The sequence below is a fragment of the Pleurodeles waltl genome, chromosome 4_2, assembly GCF_031143425.1.
Source record: "Pleurodeles waltl isolate 20211129_DDA chromosome 4_2, aPleWal1.hap1.20221129, whole genome shotgun sequence".
In the NCBI taxonomy this organism is placed as follows: domain Eukaryota; kingdom Metazoa; phylum Chordata; class Amphibia; order Caudata; family Salamandridae; genus Pleurodeles; species Pleurodeles waltl.
The window spans coordinates 95,408,948-95,423,598 of record NC_090443.1 but is presented as its reverse complement, the minus strand read 5'-3'; the positions used below and the strand labels follow the sequence as shown (position 1 = coordinate 95,423,598).

The 14,651-nt window shown below is 45.1% G+C and overlaps 1 protein-coding gene across 2 annotated transcripts in view; it reads right to left on the bottom strand.

Annotated features, from left to right (window-relative positions):
* The window catches only part of ARHGEF25 (Rho guanine nucleotide exchange factor 25), a 728,124-nt gene that overhangs the window by 283,511 nt on the left and 429,962 nt on the right, over nucleotides 1–14,651 (bottom strand). For both annotated transcript variants that reach the window (XM_069230834.1, XM_069230833.1), the window contains one exon: nucleotides 6,816–6,920. In XM_069230834.1, the coding sequence (XP_069086935.1) occupies nucleotides 6,816–6,920 (105 nt within the window). The remainder of the gene's footprint in view (nucleotides 1–6,815; nucleotides 6,921–14,651) is intronic.

Genomic DNA, 14,651 nt, shown 5'->3' with positions numbered 1-14,651 from the left:
AGAAAATAACTAACGTCAGCGCGCTGGCATGACACCTATATTGGTGCTCCAGATGTTTCTTCCAATGCTGACATTGCATGCAAAGCCGAACAACACAACCTACTGGTATGCAGTGGTACTTCTCATGAAAAATCTTCCAGATCCAGTCTGACACCTGGAGAAATTCTAAGGTAAGAAATCTGCTGCTAGAAGCCTCTATCAGATCACACACTGTTATCACATTTCTGTGGTAGAAAGTTGTGCAATCTGTAAACCTTTGGTTGATGCCATTTTAGGAAAAACACAGTTTTTTTGAGGACTTCTTTGCTATTTTTCCCAAGAAGCTCAAGATTTAGCTTTATTTTGCCTGTTTTCTATGTCCCCTCCAGGAGAATCCACAAACCCTGTGTACCTTTAGAAACCCCAGGAAATTGGGAAAAAGGAATGCAAATTTTGCATGGCAACTTTATGTGGAAAAAGAGTTATGGAGGCCTAAGTGCAAAGTACCTTAAATAGTCAAAAAAGGGATCAGCACTGGGAAGAAAAAGCCTCAGGAATCAAGGGGTTAAGGGCCTGGAGAAATGTGACCACATCAGCCCCACCATGATGGAATTCCACTGGCTGTCACTTGCCATCTGGAATCATCTTCAAAATAAGTGGCACCGTTTGTAAAGTCATGACCAACACCCCCACCTATTTGACTCACTACCTTCAGTGATTTTGGTTCTCCTGTATGCAAAAGCTATCAGCCTGGAGACAAAGAAGTGCAAGAAATTAAAAAGCAAGGAAACGGACATTCTCCATTTTGTGCCCCTTAGGATCTAAAATGCAGTCCCTGCATCCATCAGTTCCGCTCCAAATCTGTTTCAGCTTAGGAAAGAGACAAAGACAAAGCTCTTTAAAGAACACTACATCACCAGAAAGGGCCAATCCAGCTCCACTGTCAGAACTCAGATGTGCTTAAATCTTTTCTTGTTATATTGTTGTCTTTTACCTTGTACAGTGTCAGCTGCATTTTGGCTAGATTAACTCTATAAAAATACCACCAACCTACAACTATGCAAACAAGCTGTTACAAACATGATCTTTAACAATGAGCAGTTCAGCGTCTTTGAGACAGTTCTATGCACGGAATGATCTCCTACCAAAGAACACAGTTCAGTGAATGCAAGGTACATTACTGGGGCTAGTTTTGCTTATTTCCAGAAAATGTAAAAGTGAAAGGACATGCTTTCAAAAATGCAAATGGAAGCCCCACAATCTACTACGCAAGTGCTTTTATGCCAAAAAAGCTTGCTAAACGTAATGCATTATGCAGATTAGACACATACGGTTACAGCGGGGAGGAAAACCTAACTCTTCCTTAATATGACCTTATTATCTGCATAATAAGTAGCTTTGCCACATTTCCAGCTAGTATCAGTGATAATTGGAAGTGTAACTTTTCACACTCTACATGTATAGTGTTGTATAGTGTCGCAGAAGAATGGCAGGTGTTAAGGGCTCCCTTTTGAGTACAGAGGAACCATGAAAAAGCACTGATCTTCTTTCTTGGAAAAGAGTGCCTGTTTAGTTGCGTTCCTTATTAAATGCTTCCACTAGGGTAAAGACTGTTCCTGCAGGCAAATGCCTGGACAACTTAACCTAGAACCAAGCTAACTGACCACTTTGAGATTGAAGCCAGCAGGGAATGGAGACCTCTCAAAGGTTCTGATTTCTAGAACCCTGTCAAATAGCCCTTTAGCTATGAGAATCCATTCAACGCTATACAAAGTCTCAACAGAGTTAACTTTAGTCTAGACTCTATAGGACCCTCTCCTGGGTGTGGACTGCTCAGCATTACCTTAACTTGATAACAGAGCGACTGCACTAGTCGTGGCATGTTTACCACTTTCCTGTTACTCTGTTTGCTGGTATCACACTGTGATGCAGGGTTTTGAACCTTGATTACTATACAGAAAACTCGATCGGAATAACAGATATGACATCACTCAATATTATTTGTAGTACCATTGCACTTCACCTCAAAAGAAAAACCCTATAGGCTAGATCTCAAACTCTTTCAGTTCTATACTTAAAATTGGGCTGCCCCAGCGCCAAAACCTTTTGCAATATATTGAAAACTCATCTGCACTTTAAATTTCACAAGCTTATACAAAATTTGTCAAAAGTTGATTGTGCTATGTTTCAAAATAATGTATAGTTTTATATGTCAAAGACGCTTTTCTAAAACATGTTGTTTTATACCTCAAAAACTCTGGGGCGGCTCCTCCGCTAAGGCAGAGCAGCGTCGCCCCAATGGATTGTGAGGAAAGGAAAATTCAAATGATAATAACACCATGATATTATCATATTTTTTTTTTCTGGGACTAAGGGATGTGGCAAGGCTGGGCTAGAGGGGGTTGGCCGGAGGAGGGCTGTAGGAGGGGTTTTGCAGCATAAAGTATGTATGTAGGTTTCGGCAGCCGTGTTGAGCCGGCCAAACAGACGTACACACTTTGCATGTTCTCTACCCAGCTGTATTGCACAGCTGAATGGAGAACGTGCACAGGCTCCCAGTCCTGGTCTGAGTGGTGAAGCAGGCCACTCAGACCAATCACGACGCTGCTATCATGCTTGTGACAGCAACATCATGATTGGCTGGGAGCCTGTGCGCAGCCTGGAAGAGGAAAAGGATGGAGGGAAGACAAACACATCTCCCCTCGAAGTTAAGTGGATTTTTTCACCCTCCCCTGTGCCCTGTCCCGTCACCCTGTTGACTGGCAGCTGCCACTGCAAAAACCATGAGTCGTACCTTAAAATCCACATGCTCCAGATCTAAAAAATGCATGACATCAGACTAACGTGACTAGTTTTAGATATCAAAAAACAACTCCTACATCATATAAATCCAGCACACAATCTCAAGCAGGGTCGGCTGAATATAAAGTCAGACACATTTTAAATAAATTTATGAGCCCTTCTCCCTGCTTATACCTGGGATTTCATTTAAATGGTAGATGTGTGATGTGCAACTATGAATACAGTTATATAGCATAACATTTTTAAATCACATAAAGGCAGCAAAGACAGTGCAAACAAACCCTTAAGTACCAGCACTGTGTTAGCTGCTGGTGAAAGAGAGTTTGGTTGGGGAGTGCAAAACATATTGTGAAGACTACTAGCAGCCTACCTACAACGGGGTGTGGTGCTCCAAGGTCTCTCATCAGTGCTAAACCCGGTACCACAAATTCGGAATACTGAACATTGTCAAACATTCACCCCCAGTCACAGATCTGGGTTTAATCCATCGTTTTTTTGCTGCCCATGCCATTCCAGTTTGGACCCAGCCATATGCAAATCAGTCTTGACCCTGTTCCCCATGGGAACAGTCCAGCCCGAACTGCTAGGCCAGGTCTTCCCTGGACTGGAAACAAGCATCCTGGGACCGGTTTCGGGGTTTCACCCCTCATCAGCCAGGCTAGCTTGAATCCAGTGGCATGGGAAGCACGGGACCCACGTCTGGGCATACCCTTCCCACTTAGGGCGACAAATGCAAAAACAACAAGTGATGGACGGAATGCTGAACATTGTCAAACATTCACCCCCAGTCACAGATCTGGGTTTAATCCATCGTTTTTTTGCTGCCCATGCCATTCCAGTTTGGACCCAGCCATATGCAAATCAGTCTTGACCCTGAGGGATGAATTGCCCTGACGCAGGTCCTAATCACAGGATCTTTAGGCATTATATTCACTGTGTGAGTCAAGCAAAATGGCCTCACACAAATCATGGTGGGTCGATGATCATGTTTAGACCTGAGACTTTCCTTATTTATCCACATTTTCTTCAAAAACCTCCCGCTACCACATCAAGCAGTGATGCAGTCATTTGATGATGGATCACTGTTTTTACTATTCTCAAATCGTTTAACTTCAACACACCTTGTCTGTCTTGACCCCTTGTTGCCCAAAGCTTTTTCTGAGTACTACTTCTTGGGATTATGCACATTTGTAAAAACACGCATTTTCATGTCTTGTATAAGGTCCTGGGTCTTCTTGTTGCTGACAGAAGGCATAGATGCTTTCCCATCGATTTTACCTTTGTATTGTGTTGCTAGAAATCTCGGCTCATCGATCTTGTACCTATCATTGTAACATTGCCTCCTACCTTTCAGATCTTCTTTCTGATGTAGCTACAGCAACACACTAGTCAGCTGTTACTTTTTCAGTCGTTGTGGCCTTCAGGTGGACGCCAGACTGTGGGGGTCATTCCGACCCCGGTGGGCGGCGGGCGCCGCCCGCCGGGCAGAGACCGCCAGAAGACCGCGCAGCGGTCATTCTGACTTTCCCGCTGGGTGGGCGGGCGACCGCCAAAAGGCCGCCCGCCCGCCCAGCGGGAAAGCCCCAGCAACGATGAAGCCGACTCCGAATGGAGCCGGCGGAGTTGCTGGTGTGCGACGGGTGCAGTGGCACCCGTCGTGATTTTCAGAGTCTGCTTTGCAGACACTGAAAATCTGAATGGGGCCCTGTTAGGGGGCCCCTGCAGTGCCCATGTCAGTGGCATGGGCACTGCAGGGGCCCCCAGGGGCCCCACGACATCCCGTTCCCGCCAGCCTGTTCCTGGCGGTGTAAACCGCCAGGAACAGGCTGGCGGGAAGGGGGTCGGAATCCCCATGGCGGCGCTGCTTGCAGCGCCGCCGTGGAGGATTCCCTGGGGCAGGGGAAAACCGGCGGGAAACCGCCGGTTCCCCTTTTCTGACCGCGCCTTTACTGCCGCGGTCAGAATTGCCCCAGAAGCACCGCCAGCCTGTTGGCAGTGCTTCCTCCGTCCCCGGCCCTGGCGGTCCATGACCGCCAGGGTCGGAATGACCCCCTGTATGTTCTTCACAGGACTTAAAGAGGCTGTTTAGTGGAGAGAAAAAGTAAAATTCTCTTGACCTGGTCCAGCATGACTATTAGTCACCACCTATAGGCATTCCAGAATGTTGCTTTGTTTGATGATGTTTGGTTAGGTTTTGAAATCTATTGTGGTATTATGCACTGGATCGCCTCTAAGGCAGCATCAGAGACTGCTCTAGAGAGTTTTGTACCTTGACTTATCTATGGGAACCACCATGTTCCACTGGGCTCCCTTTTCATCTTTTTCTGTTCATTTTCTTCTTCTCCTTGCATTTGGAAGCTTACCCCAAGTTCTCCTTAAGGAAAAATCCCAGGGATAAGCAGAAATGTGACAGTGAAAGCCACTATTTTGAGCCAAATTTAGGTGAGAACTCACAGGCCTCTGCCTCTGAGGGTCGTAAGATTTATCATTGGATTCTCCTTCTTACTTTGATCTTTATTTGCACCTTCCATACCCTGGAACCCTTTGGCGGAATCCATTGGACTCATTCTTCATTAGGGCTTACATTCTGGGAGGAGGCAGAACATGACTTCTACTTGCCTCTGTATGTCAGAAATACCCGTTTAAACCCTGTTGCTTATGTTGTTTGTAAGCACAAGGTTTAAAACACATGGGTCTATACTGTGTCCTGCTCGATCGCTTTGAGTGAAAATCATGTTTGTCTACCACAATTACAAATGCTTTTCTCCCCTGAGAAAGAAAACTGTCAAAGGTTTACTTTCCTTCTCTACTCCATGGGAGCTCATTGCAGTACCTGTTGGCAATTACCAGATGCACTTGTTCTTATTTAGCAACCTTGTTATGTTTCTTCATGTCCACTTATGCCTCAGCATTCTAAAATTGCTGGGGTCTCCCTCAACCTCTACTTAGCTTGCACTCTACTCTGAGTAGATCAGTAGGTGTGCATGCAAAACCACAGGACCCGTGTGCTCAGCGGGCAGGCGTAACTTGTGGACAGCAAAGAAAAAAGATATGTGGCTGAGATACCCTCTACAAATTCTCCTTACTTCATCCATCTTTCTGGCAGCGCTGGCCCTAAAAGGAAACAAAAGGTACCAAATCCCCCCATCCAGAAGCCAAACACCGCTCCAAAAATGTGGAGCGCTTCTTGCACTGTGTCTCAAAAGATCCCCAAACTCTATTCTGTGTGTATGTTCTCTGTGAAAACCAATCGAAAATATGTTCGTGGTTGCCTCGCCTTTTTGCATAACGGCAGCCCCCAGCAAAATGATCACTTGTCCTGTATTATTGATTTATTTGAATACTAAAGTATTCATGGTTAAGAAAATCAGCATTTTACACATGCTCCCCAGCATCTCCTAAAGACCCAGTAATGGATTATAGAAGTCCCTGGAACTCTTGCACTCTGCTTGGTCGGGTGTCCTCGAGGCAGTAATGGCAAACAAGGCCAAAGAAGAGTGCTCGGCTGCATCTGTCAATAAGCAGTGATTGACCTATGGTTCCCGAGTAATCTCTCGCATTATAAAAGTCAGGGAAATGGACGGCAAGAGACTGGTGTCTCTCGGGTGGAGAGCTGGAATGAAGGTGCAGACGCCAGAGCCAGGATCACAGGAGCCACGGAGGAAGCAGCCTTACTGTAAGCACCCCAAAACATGCACCCGCGCTCCCACCAGCTCCATCCCTACTCTCTTTCAATGCCAGTCTGCCTTCCCTGCTTTGAATCAAACAATCACATTGCTCTCACTGTGGCAGGTTGAACACCACTCTCCCCACCAGCCTTTACAATGAGGCATCAGAAGAAAAGACAAGTTAACACTAAATAAAAGAAAAGCAGTAAATATCGCCGACGAAATTGAATTGAATGATCCTCCAGGAAACTGGGATCCAGCGGAGAATCAGTGTGCAATATGGGCGACATAAAAGCAACTAACTCCATCTCAGCAGGTTACCGCCTGCAGCCTCCAAAGAACCTCCGGACAAGTGTTTTTGCTCACCTTACTCTCGTGCTCCGAGGGTCCTCCTTGCAGCAGGTCGCTAAGGATGGTGAGGTCCGGAAGGCGCTCTCCACTGTCACCAGAGATAGCATGTCCTTTCCATTCCTACAGAGAAAGAGAAGAATGTCTTAGGGGGAGTGCACAGGCCTCCTCTGGTGGCCTCAAGATGGATGCTAAGAAAGATCTGCAGAGGAGGTGTTCCTGGCAGTGGTAGTCTGAGGCCGAGGTAATGCCTACCTCACCAAACATACCTATGCTTACATGCGGCCCGCTTAGGCACGAGTCTTGTGACTGTGATATTAAGAGAGGATAGCTAATGTTTTTGTGCTATGAGGGTCACAATATATCGCGAATATACATCCATACTATTCTGTACATTTGCAAGTCACACATGACTGGATTGTGGTTTTAACTGAATGTACAATTCAATTTCAATCTCGCAAATGTAGCAGGTACGCACTGTTGAACGGCGCACTCACTAATGTATTGATATAGCTATGCACCTAACGAGCGTGGCTGAAACCGACATGTCGAGGCTGTTCCTTTCATTTTAATTTACTGATTATTCTTTGGCATGCCATTTGTTTACTTTGTGATGTTTCATTATTTACTTACATCCCCATAGTGATGGTAATATATCAGAAATGTATGATCTGCTGCATGTTTACATATGTTTTCCCGTAGATGCACACTAAGCCAATAAGGCCAACATCTGTTTATTGTACACTTTTTATTGGTATTTGGTACACTGAGGATTTACCTGTGACCAAGACATTTTAAACGCCAAAATATGTCAGGTTGTTTTTCGTGCAAGGTGTTTGCACTCCAATAAACTTTGCATCCCTACGCTTGACCTTGGATTTCTTGCACTGGAGTGCATGTCTCCCATGTGGTTGGGAGTGTGTAGTGTGTGTATGTGTACATGTATATATATATATATATATATATATATATATATATATATATATATATATACAGGGAGTGCAGAATTATTAGGCAAATGAGTATTTTGACCACATCATCCTCTTTATGCATGTTGTCTTACTCCAAGCTGTATAGGCTCGAAAGCCTACTACCAATTAAGCATATTAGGTGATGTGAATCTCTGTAATGAGAAGGGGTGTGGTCTAATGACATCAACACCCTATATCAGGTGTGCATAATTATTAGGCAACTTAACAAAAAACAAATATATACCCATTTCAATTATTTATTATTACCAGTGAAACCAATATAACATCTCAACATTCACAAATATACATTTCTGACATTCAAAAACAAAACAAAAACAAATCAGTGACCAATATAGCCACCTTTCTTTGCAAAGACACTCAAAAGCCTGCCATCCATGGATTCTGTCAGTGTTTTGATCTGTTCACCATCAACATTGCGTGCAGCAGCAACCACAGCCTCCCAGACACTGTTCAGAGAGGTGTACTGTTTTCCCTCCTTGTAAATCTCACATTTGATGATGGACCACAGGTTCTCAATGGGGTTCAGATCAGGTGAACAAGGAGGCCATGTCATTAGATTTCCTTCTTTTATACCCTTTCTTGCCAGCCACGCTGTGGAGTACTTGGACGCGTGTGATGGAGCATTGTCCTGCATGAAAATCATGTTTTTCTTGAAGGATGCAGACTTCTTCCTGTACCACTGCTTGAAGAAGGTGTCTTCCAGGAACTGGCAGTAGGACTGGGAGTTGAGCTTGACTCCATCCTCAACCCGAAAAGGCCCCACAAGCTCATCTTTGATGATACCAGCCCAAACCAGTACTCCACCTCCACCTTGCTGGCGTCTGAGTCGGACTGGAGCTCTCTGCCCTTTACCAATCCAGCCACGGGCCCATCCATCTGGCCCATCAAGACTCACTCTCATTTCATCAGTCCATAAAACCTTAGAAAAATCAGTCTTGAGATATTTCTTGGCCCAGTCTTGACGTTTCAGCTTGTGTGTCTTGTTCAGTGGTGGTCGTCTTTCAGCCTTTCTTACCTTGGCCATGTCTCTGAGTATTGCACACCTTGTGCTTTTGGGCACTCCAGTGATGTTGCAGCTCTGAAATATGGCCAAACTGGTGGCAAGTGGCATCGTGGCAGCTGCACGCTTGACTTTTCTCAGTTCATGGGCAGTTATTTTGCGCCTTGGTTTTTCCACACGCTTCTTGCGACCCTGTTGACTATTTTGAATGAAACGCTTGATTGTTGGATGATCACGCTTCAGAAGCTTTGCAATTGTAAGAGTGCTGCATCCCTTTGCAAGATATCTCACTATTTTTGACTTTTCTGAGCCTGTCAAGTCCTTCTTTTGACCCATTTTGCCAAAGGAATGGAAGTTGCCTAATAATTATGCACACCTGATATAGGGTGTTGATGTCATTAGACCACACCCCTTCTCATTACAGAGATGCACATCACCTAATATGCTTAATTGGTAGTAGGCTTTCGAGCCTATACAGCTTGGAGTAAGACAACATGCATAAAGAGGATGATGTGGTCAAAATACTCATTTGCCTAATAATTCTGCACTCCCTGTATAAATATATATATCCTTTATCACTCCCTTGTCATACCAGGAGAACCAGGACACCCCCGAAGTGAAAAAATAATTAATTTCAGCAAAAGAATCCAACGCGTTTCGGCACCAGCCTTTGTCACGGAACGGCACCAGCCTGGCAGACAGTGAAAAGCGCGACGAGTGCTGCTGTACCCGCCGCACCACCACATTGCCGCCGGCTCCATTAGGAGCCGGCTGCAATGTTACGGCCGACATCCCCACCGGCCCAGTGGGGAGGTCCAAATGCGGCCGGCAGCTTTCCGGCCGCATGGGTGGCCGACTGGCGGTTCAGCCTTGGCGGTCGGCCTCGTCCGACGGCCAAGGTTGAAATGAGGGCCACTGTCTTTGCATTCATGCACAGGCAAAAGATTGCAGATGGGCTTTACATTAGCGTAATCCCAAACACACCTAAGTCTTAAGGGGTGCAAATGCAAATTGTACTTACTATATTAAAGAACTTAAGGAAATGATGAATAACATTTAGCCTTTTGTCATAATTTACCCAGTTACAACATGCATACAATAGTGTCCTTTAACTTGCACATTCATTGCATAACAGTTTGGCACTGTGTGCCTGTCCAGTACTGCGGCTGCAAGTGCCTTACTTGCATGCACTGTCACCTCAAAGAAGCATTAAAAGGAAGGCAAGCAAAGCCTGCGCGCGCGCGCACGCACACGCACACATACACACAGCGACGCCAACTGCAAAGACAGTTTGCACATTTGGGATTGTTCGAGGAGCTTGGTGGTTGAACCACCCGTGGTCCCTCTAATTGTGAAATAAGGCAGCACGTTATGACAGCTTCCTTTGTGTGCACATTTCTAGTAGCAATCAACGTCAGCATTTTTCACTGAATCCTTCCCAAGGCATGCCTGTTTAATTGTGAACTTCTAAATATGATTACTCCTAACTCAGCTAAAGAATTTATGAGGTATGAGGAAGCAATTAGGAGGCAGCAATGGTACATGAAGTGATTAGAAAATGTCATTTGAACGCTCTCCTGTTGTTTTTATTGTGAGATAGATAGGTAACTGTGTTTAAAGAACAATGGTCCAGATTTATACTTTTTTAGCACCACATTTGCGTCATTTCTTGACGCAAAAGCGGAGCAAAGTTTGCGCCGATTTTGTGTCGAAAAATGACGCAAATGCGGCACTAAAAAAGTATAAATATGGACCAAAGTCTGAAATGTAGTCTGTCATGCACACTTCAACTATACAGTGATGCAGCATTCCATAACAACTGCTATGCCCCCTTCCTTCGTAATGCTATTTAAAAATACAATTGTAACCCAGTGCTTTATTTGAGCCTGTGGTTTCCGGTCGGGGCACCGGCGCTTATTTTTGAGGCCTGGTACTCATTTTTCTGCCTCAAGCATTTTCTGCGACCAATTGACACATATGGGAAGGCGGAGGAAGAGAAAAACGAGAAAGCGTCACAAAGGGAGAAGGCCGAAAGCTGCAAGAGTGAGTGGCTGTAAACAGAAAGGGAAAGGGAGTGGTTGCAAATAGATTCAAGAGGACCGAGATGGTTTTAGGATTATGCTGCCTCAGTATTTAGTACTGGCACATTTAATTGAGACAGTCACGTGTTTCGGAGGATAGCTTTGGGCGCTGGAACTTTTTTATTCACAAATTAAGCACTGTTGCAACCCAGTCCTGCCGCGGTATGAAGCCCCGTCAATCGTGTTTTATAAATGCTACGTGGGTGGCAGATCAAAGCAATGAGTCAACACCCTTCTGCCCCTATGCAGGAACCGTCTCAGCTGAGAAGTCTTACTTCACAGTATGTGCTTCTCTGTTACTTCCTTTACTCCAAACATACAAAGACACAAGAACAGTTTTATGTAACATAATGTTTCGCAATAAATAATATGAAGCTGTGCATGCTTTTCTGTTTGGAGGGGAACTAGGAGCAATTTACCTTTCTTGTCAATCAGCAAATGCACAGAAATAAAAAATAATTTTACAGAGGTCAGTTGTGCAAAGAATACTAATTCCACAGATTTTATCTGTTTGCCCAAAATAAGGAAACGTCTAGAGAAATTGTATTGCATGCTATTTCCGTTAGAAAAATATGCTCTGGTTCGATTTTTGTAGGATTTTCAGCATGAATATATTTTCCGACCCCAACATTAGCTAAATATTTTTATGAGCAATATCAGGTACTCCGTTGTACTGTTAATTCTCTTATCTCTCAAATATTAATCTTGCTTTTCGCGTACTGTATTGGTTGTGGTGGATTCAAATTTACGAATAACGTCCCCTTTTCATTTGCTAAGACTTGTTTTTGCTAAGGGTGCACTTTGCTTTCCTTTAATGTTTCCTTTAATAAACGGCGTTTTGCCACAGACTAAGTCGTGGATAGAAAAATGCTGACCGGAGTAGATCTAGCACACAGTAATTTGTATACATATATTAGAAGTAAGTGCGTAAATTACGAAATCAATAATACCTGTCTCGTGAGCACACAGTCCTTAACCGGTGACAAGCCTTCTGTGAATTCTAGCCCCCAACAGTGCTATGATTCCTCAAGGGCGGCTCCTCCGCAACATTCACGCACTGGCTAAGAGCCAGCATCAGAAAAATCAAACAATACTTGAATATCGTTTTATTTTTCGGCTTCTGGCTCAGCCAGTATGTGAAGGGAGGGACAGGGCTAAGCAATGGGAGGGGGATGAGGAATTGTGTGCACTAAGTGCGCATGTGTGTTTTAGCGGACTAAGACGGCCGTTACACACATGCGCACTTCGGTTTCTCCAGCCTGGCTGTGTGCTGGAGAAACTACACAGGCCCCAGGGATGTGTCTGAGTGGCAGTCCAAACCACTCAGACCAATCCTGACACTGCAGGGCGAGTGAGGTGGCAGGAGAGGAAAGTGAAAATTAAGTTCAAATTTTACCTGTTTTTTTCTTGGGACTTGGCTGAATCCGAGTCCCAAGATGGCTGCCAACACTTCCTGGTTGAAGTGCTGGCAGCTAAAAAGATATCACCGTGAGACCTGTACTTAAGCTCCACCCACATATCTATATTTCTTTTTTCTTTAATAACTCCAAAACTACTGAACAGATTTGCACCAAATCACAAAAGAAATCTTTCTGGATCAAGCTCCATATTTCTGCTAAATTTGGGGAAATTCTGTTAAGTGGTTCGGGCTGTAGCAATGTCCAAAATAATGTTGGACATGGCTAAAAGACTGCAACAGATACAGAACGCCTCCGCACGCCTCATCCTCGACATCCCCCGCCACAACCACATCACAGCCCACCTGAGAGACCTACACTGGCTCCCCATCAACAAAAGGATCACATTCAAGCTCCTCACCCACGCCCACAAGGCACTCCACAACACCGGACCTGCATACCTCAATGATTGACTCACCTTCTACACCCCGAACCGTCAGCCCCATTCCGCCGACCTCGACCTCCCCACCGTTCCACGTATCCACAGCACAACAACCGGCGGCAGATCTTTCTCCTACCTTGCTGCCAAGACCTGGAACACCCACCCCATCCACCTACGTTTAGACCACGGACCAACAGACCTTCAGGAGACTCCTCAAGACCTGGATGTTCGAGCAGTAGCAGCTCCCCCCCCCTAGCGCCTTGAGACCCTCACGGGTGAGTAGCGCGCTCTACAAATGCACTGATTGATTGATGGAAAACTGCATGGGGAACACATGTTTTGGGCCCCCGCTTTTTTTCAGCCCTGCTTGATGAATCACCCCGAAATGTTGAAGACAGCAGCTGAAGTGTTTAGCATACCACTTTTGAAAAAAATTGTGAAGATTCATCAAACAACAGCAAAGTTATTGGCAAAAAAAAAATGCTTTGTCTATGGGAATTAGGTCCTAACTATAAAACCTACTGGTGAGATATATATATATGTATTCACTGAAAAAAACAAAGGTTACAGGGAGGTCATAGTTAGGAAATAAAATTAAAAAAATAAAAAACATGAAAATTCAATTAAAAACCAAAGGTTACAGGGATGTTATAGTTAGGCTCACATTTTAAACAAACAAAACCACAGAAATCCACCTGTTATAGTTACAGTTATTTCAAGTAAATATAACTCGTGTCTTAAAGTAACTATAACTTGCATCCCGCCATTCACAGTTACCTGATCAATAATTTTATTGCAAATGTTACACTGACATTATCAATGATGCTATCAAAGATGTCATGAGGGCTGTAATTTATGGGGTTATTAGTGCATGGCGAGGGCATGAGTTATACTTACGTTAGGGTGCGAGTTTTAGTTACATTAGGGCGTGAGTTATAGTTACTTGAAATAACAGGTGAATTTCTATGGTTTTGTACGTTTAATATGTGAACTATAACATCCCTTAATCCTTTGTTTTTTAAATTAAATTTCTATGTTTTATTAAATTCTATCTCCTAACTATAACGTCCCTGTAACCTTTGTTTTCTCAGTGAATTTCTCTGTTTTTTTAAAGTAAAGTAATTTTCATTACTATATGTTAATCCAACCACCACCACGCATGGCCGTGGTTGGACACAGGGCCCGCAGACAACCCCTATAGTCACCCAACCTCACGCTGCGCACAGCCTTTGGCCTTGCACAGCGGTAGTTGGCCACAGATCAGCAGGTCCACATGCCCCTCTTCCTCAGCCGATTTCAGTCCCGGGGACCACATCCCCCGGGGTCCTACTTCTAAAATTTATTTTTTTGTGGGAGGGGGCGCGTGCCTCCTCTCCCCAGGTCTTAATATTTAATTTTTGGGGGGAGGAAGGAGGGGCTGCACGGTGCCCCTCCCCAGCCCTATCTCAGCCCCAGGGACCCCATACCCGGGGCCCAACCTAAATATTTATTTATCTTTGGGGAGGGTGGCCACGGGGCCCCCTCCCCAGGCCATTCTCAGCCCAGTAGAGCCCACCCCCTGAGGCCCAGCCTAAATATATTTTTTTTTTGTGGAAACCCCCCCCTTCCCAGGCCAATCTCGGACCCAGGGACCCCATTCCACGGGGCCTGGCCATGTGAACTGGGTACCCCCCCAGGCACCCACTGACAATGTTGGGGACTACACTGCAGGGAGAACCTGAAGGCCCTTGTGGTCCCAGCCAGCTCCCCACCTCCTGTGAGAGCCGGCAGTGCTGTCACTTAGAGAAGCTGCTAAAGCACTGTATTTCATTTGAGCCTCGAGGGGGTTGAGGACCCTGGGGCTGCGGGCAGGCCGAGCGCCCCCCCTGCAATGTTTTTGAATAGAGCCCTGGGGAGGCTGCAAGACCGGGCGTCCCCCTTGCAATGTTTTTCATTGGAGTCC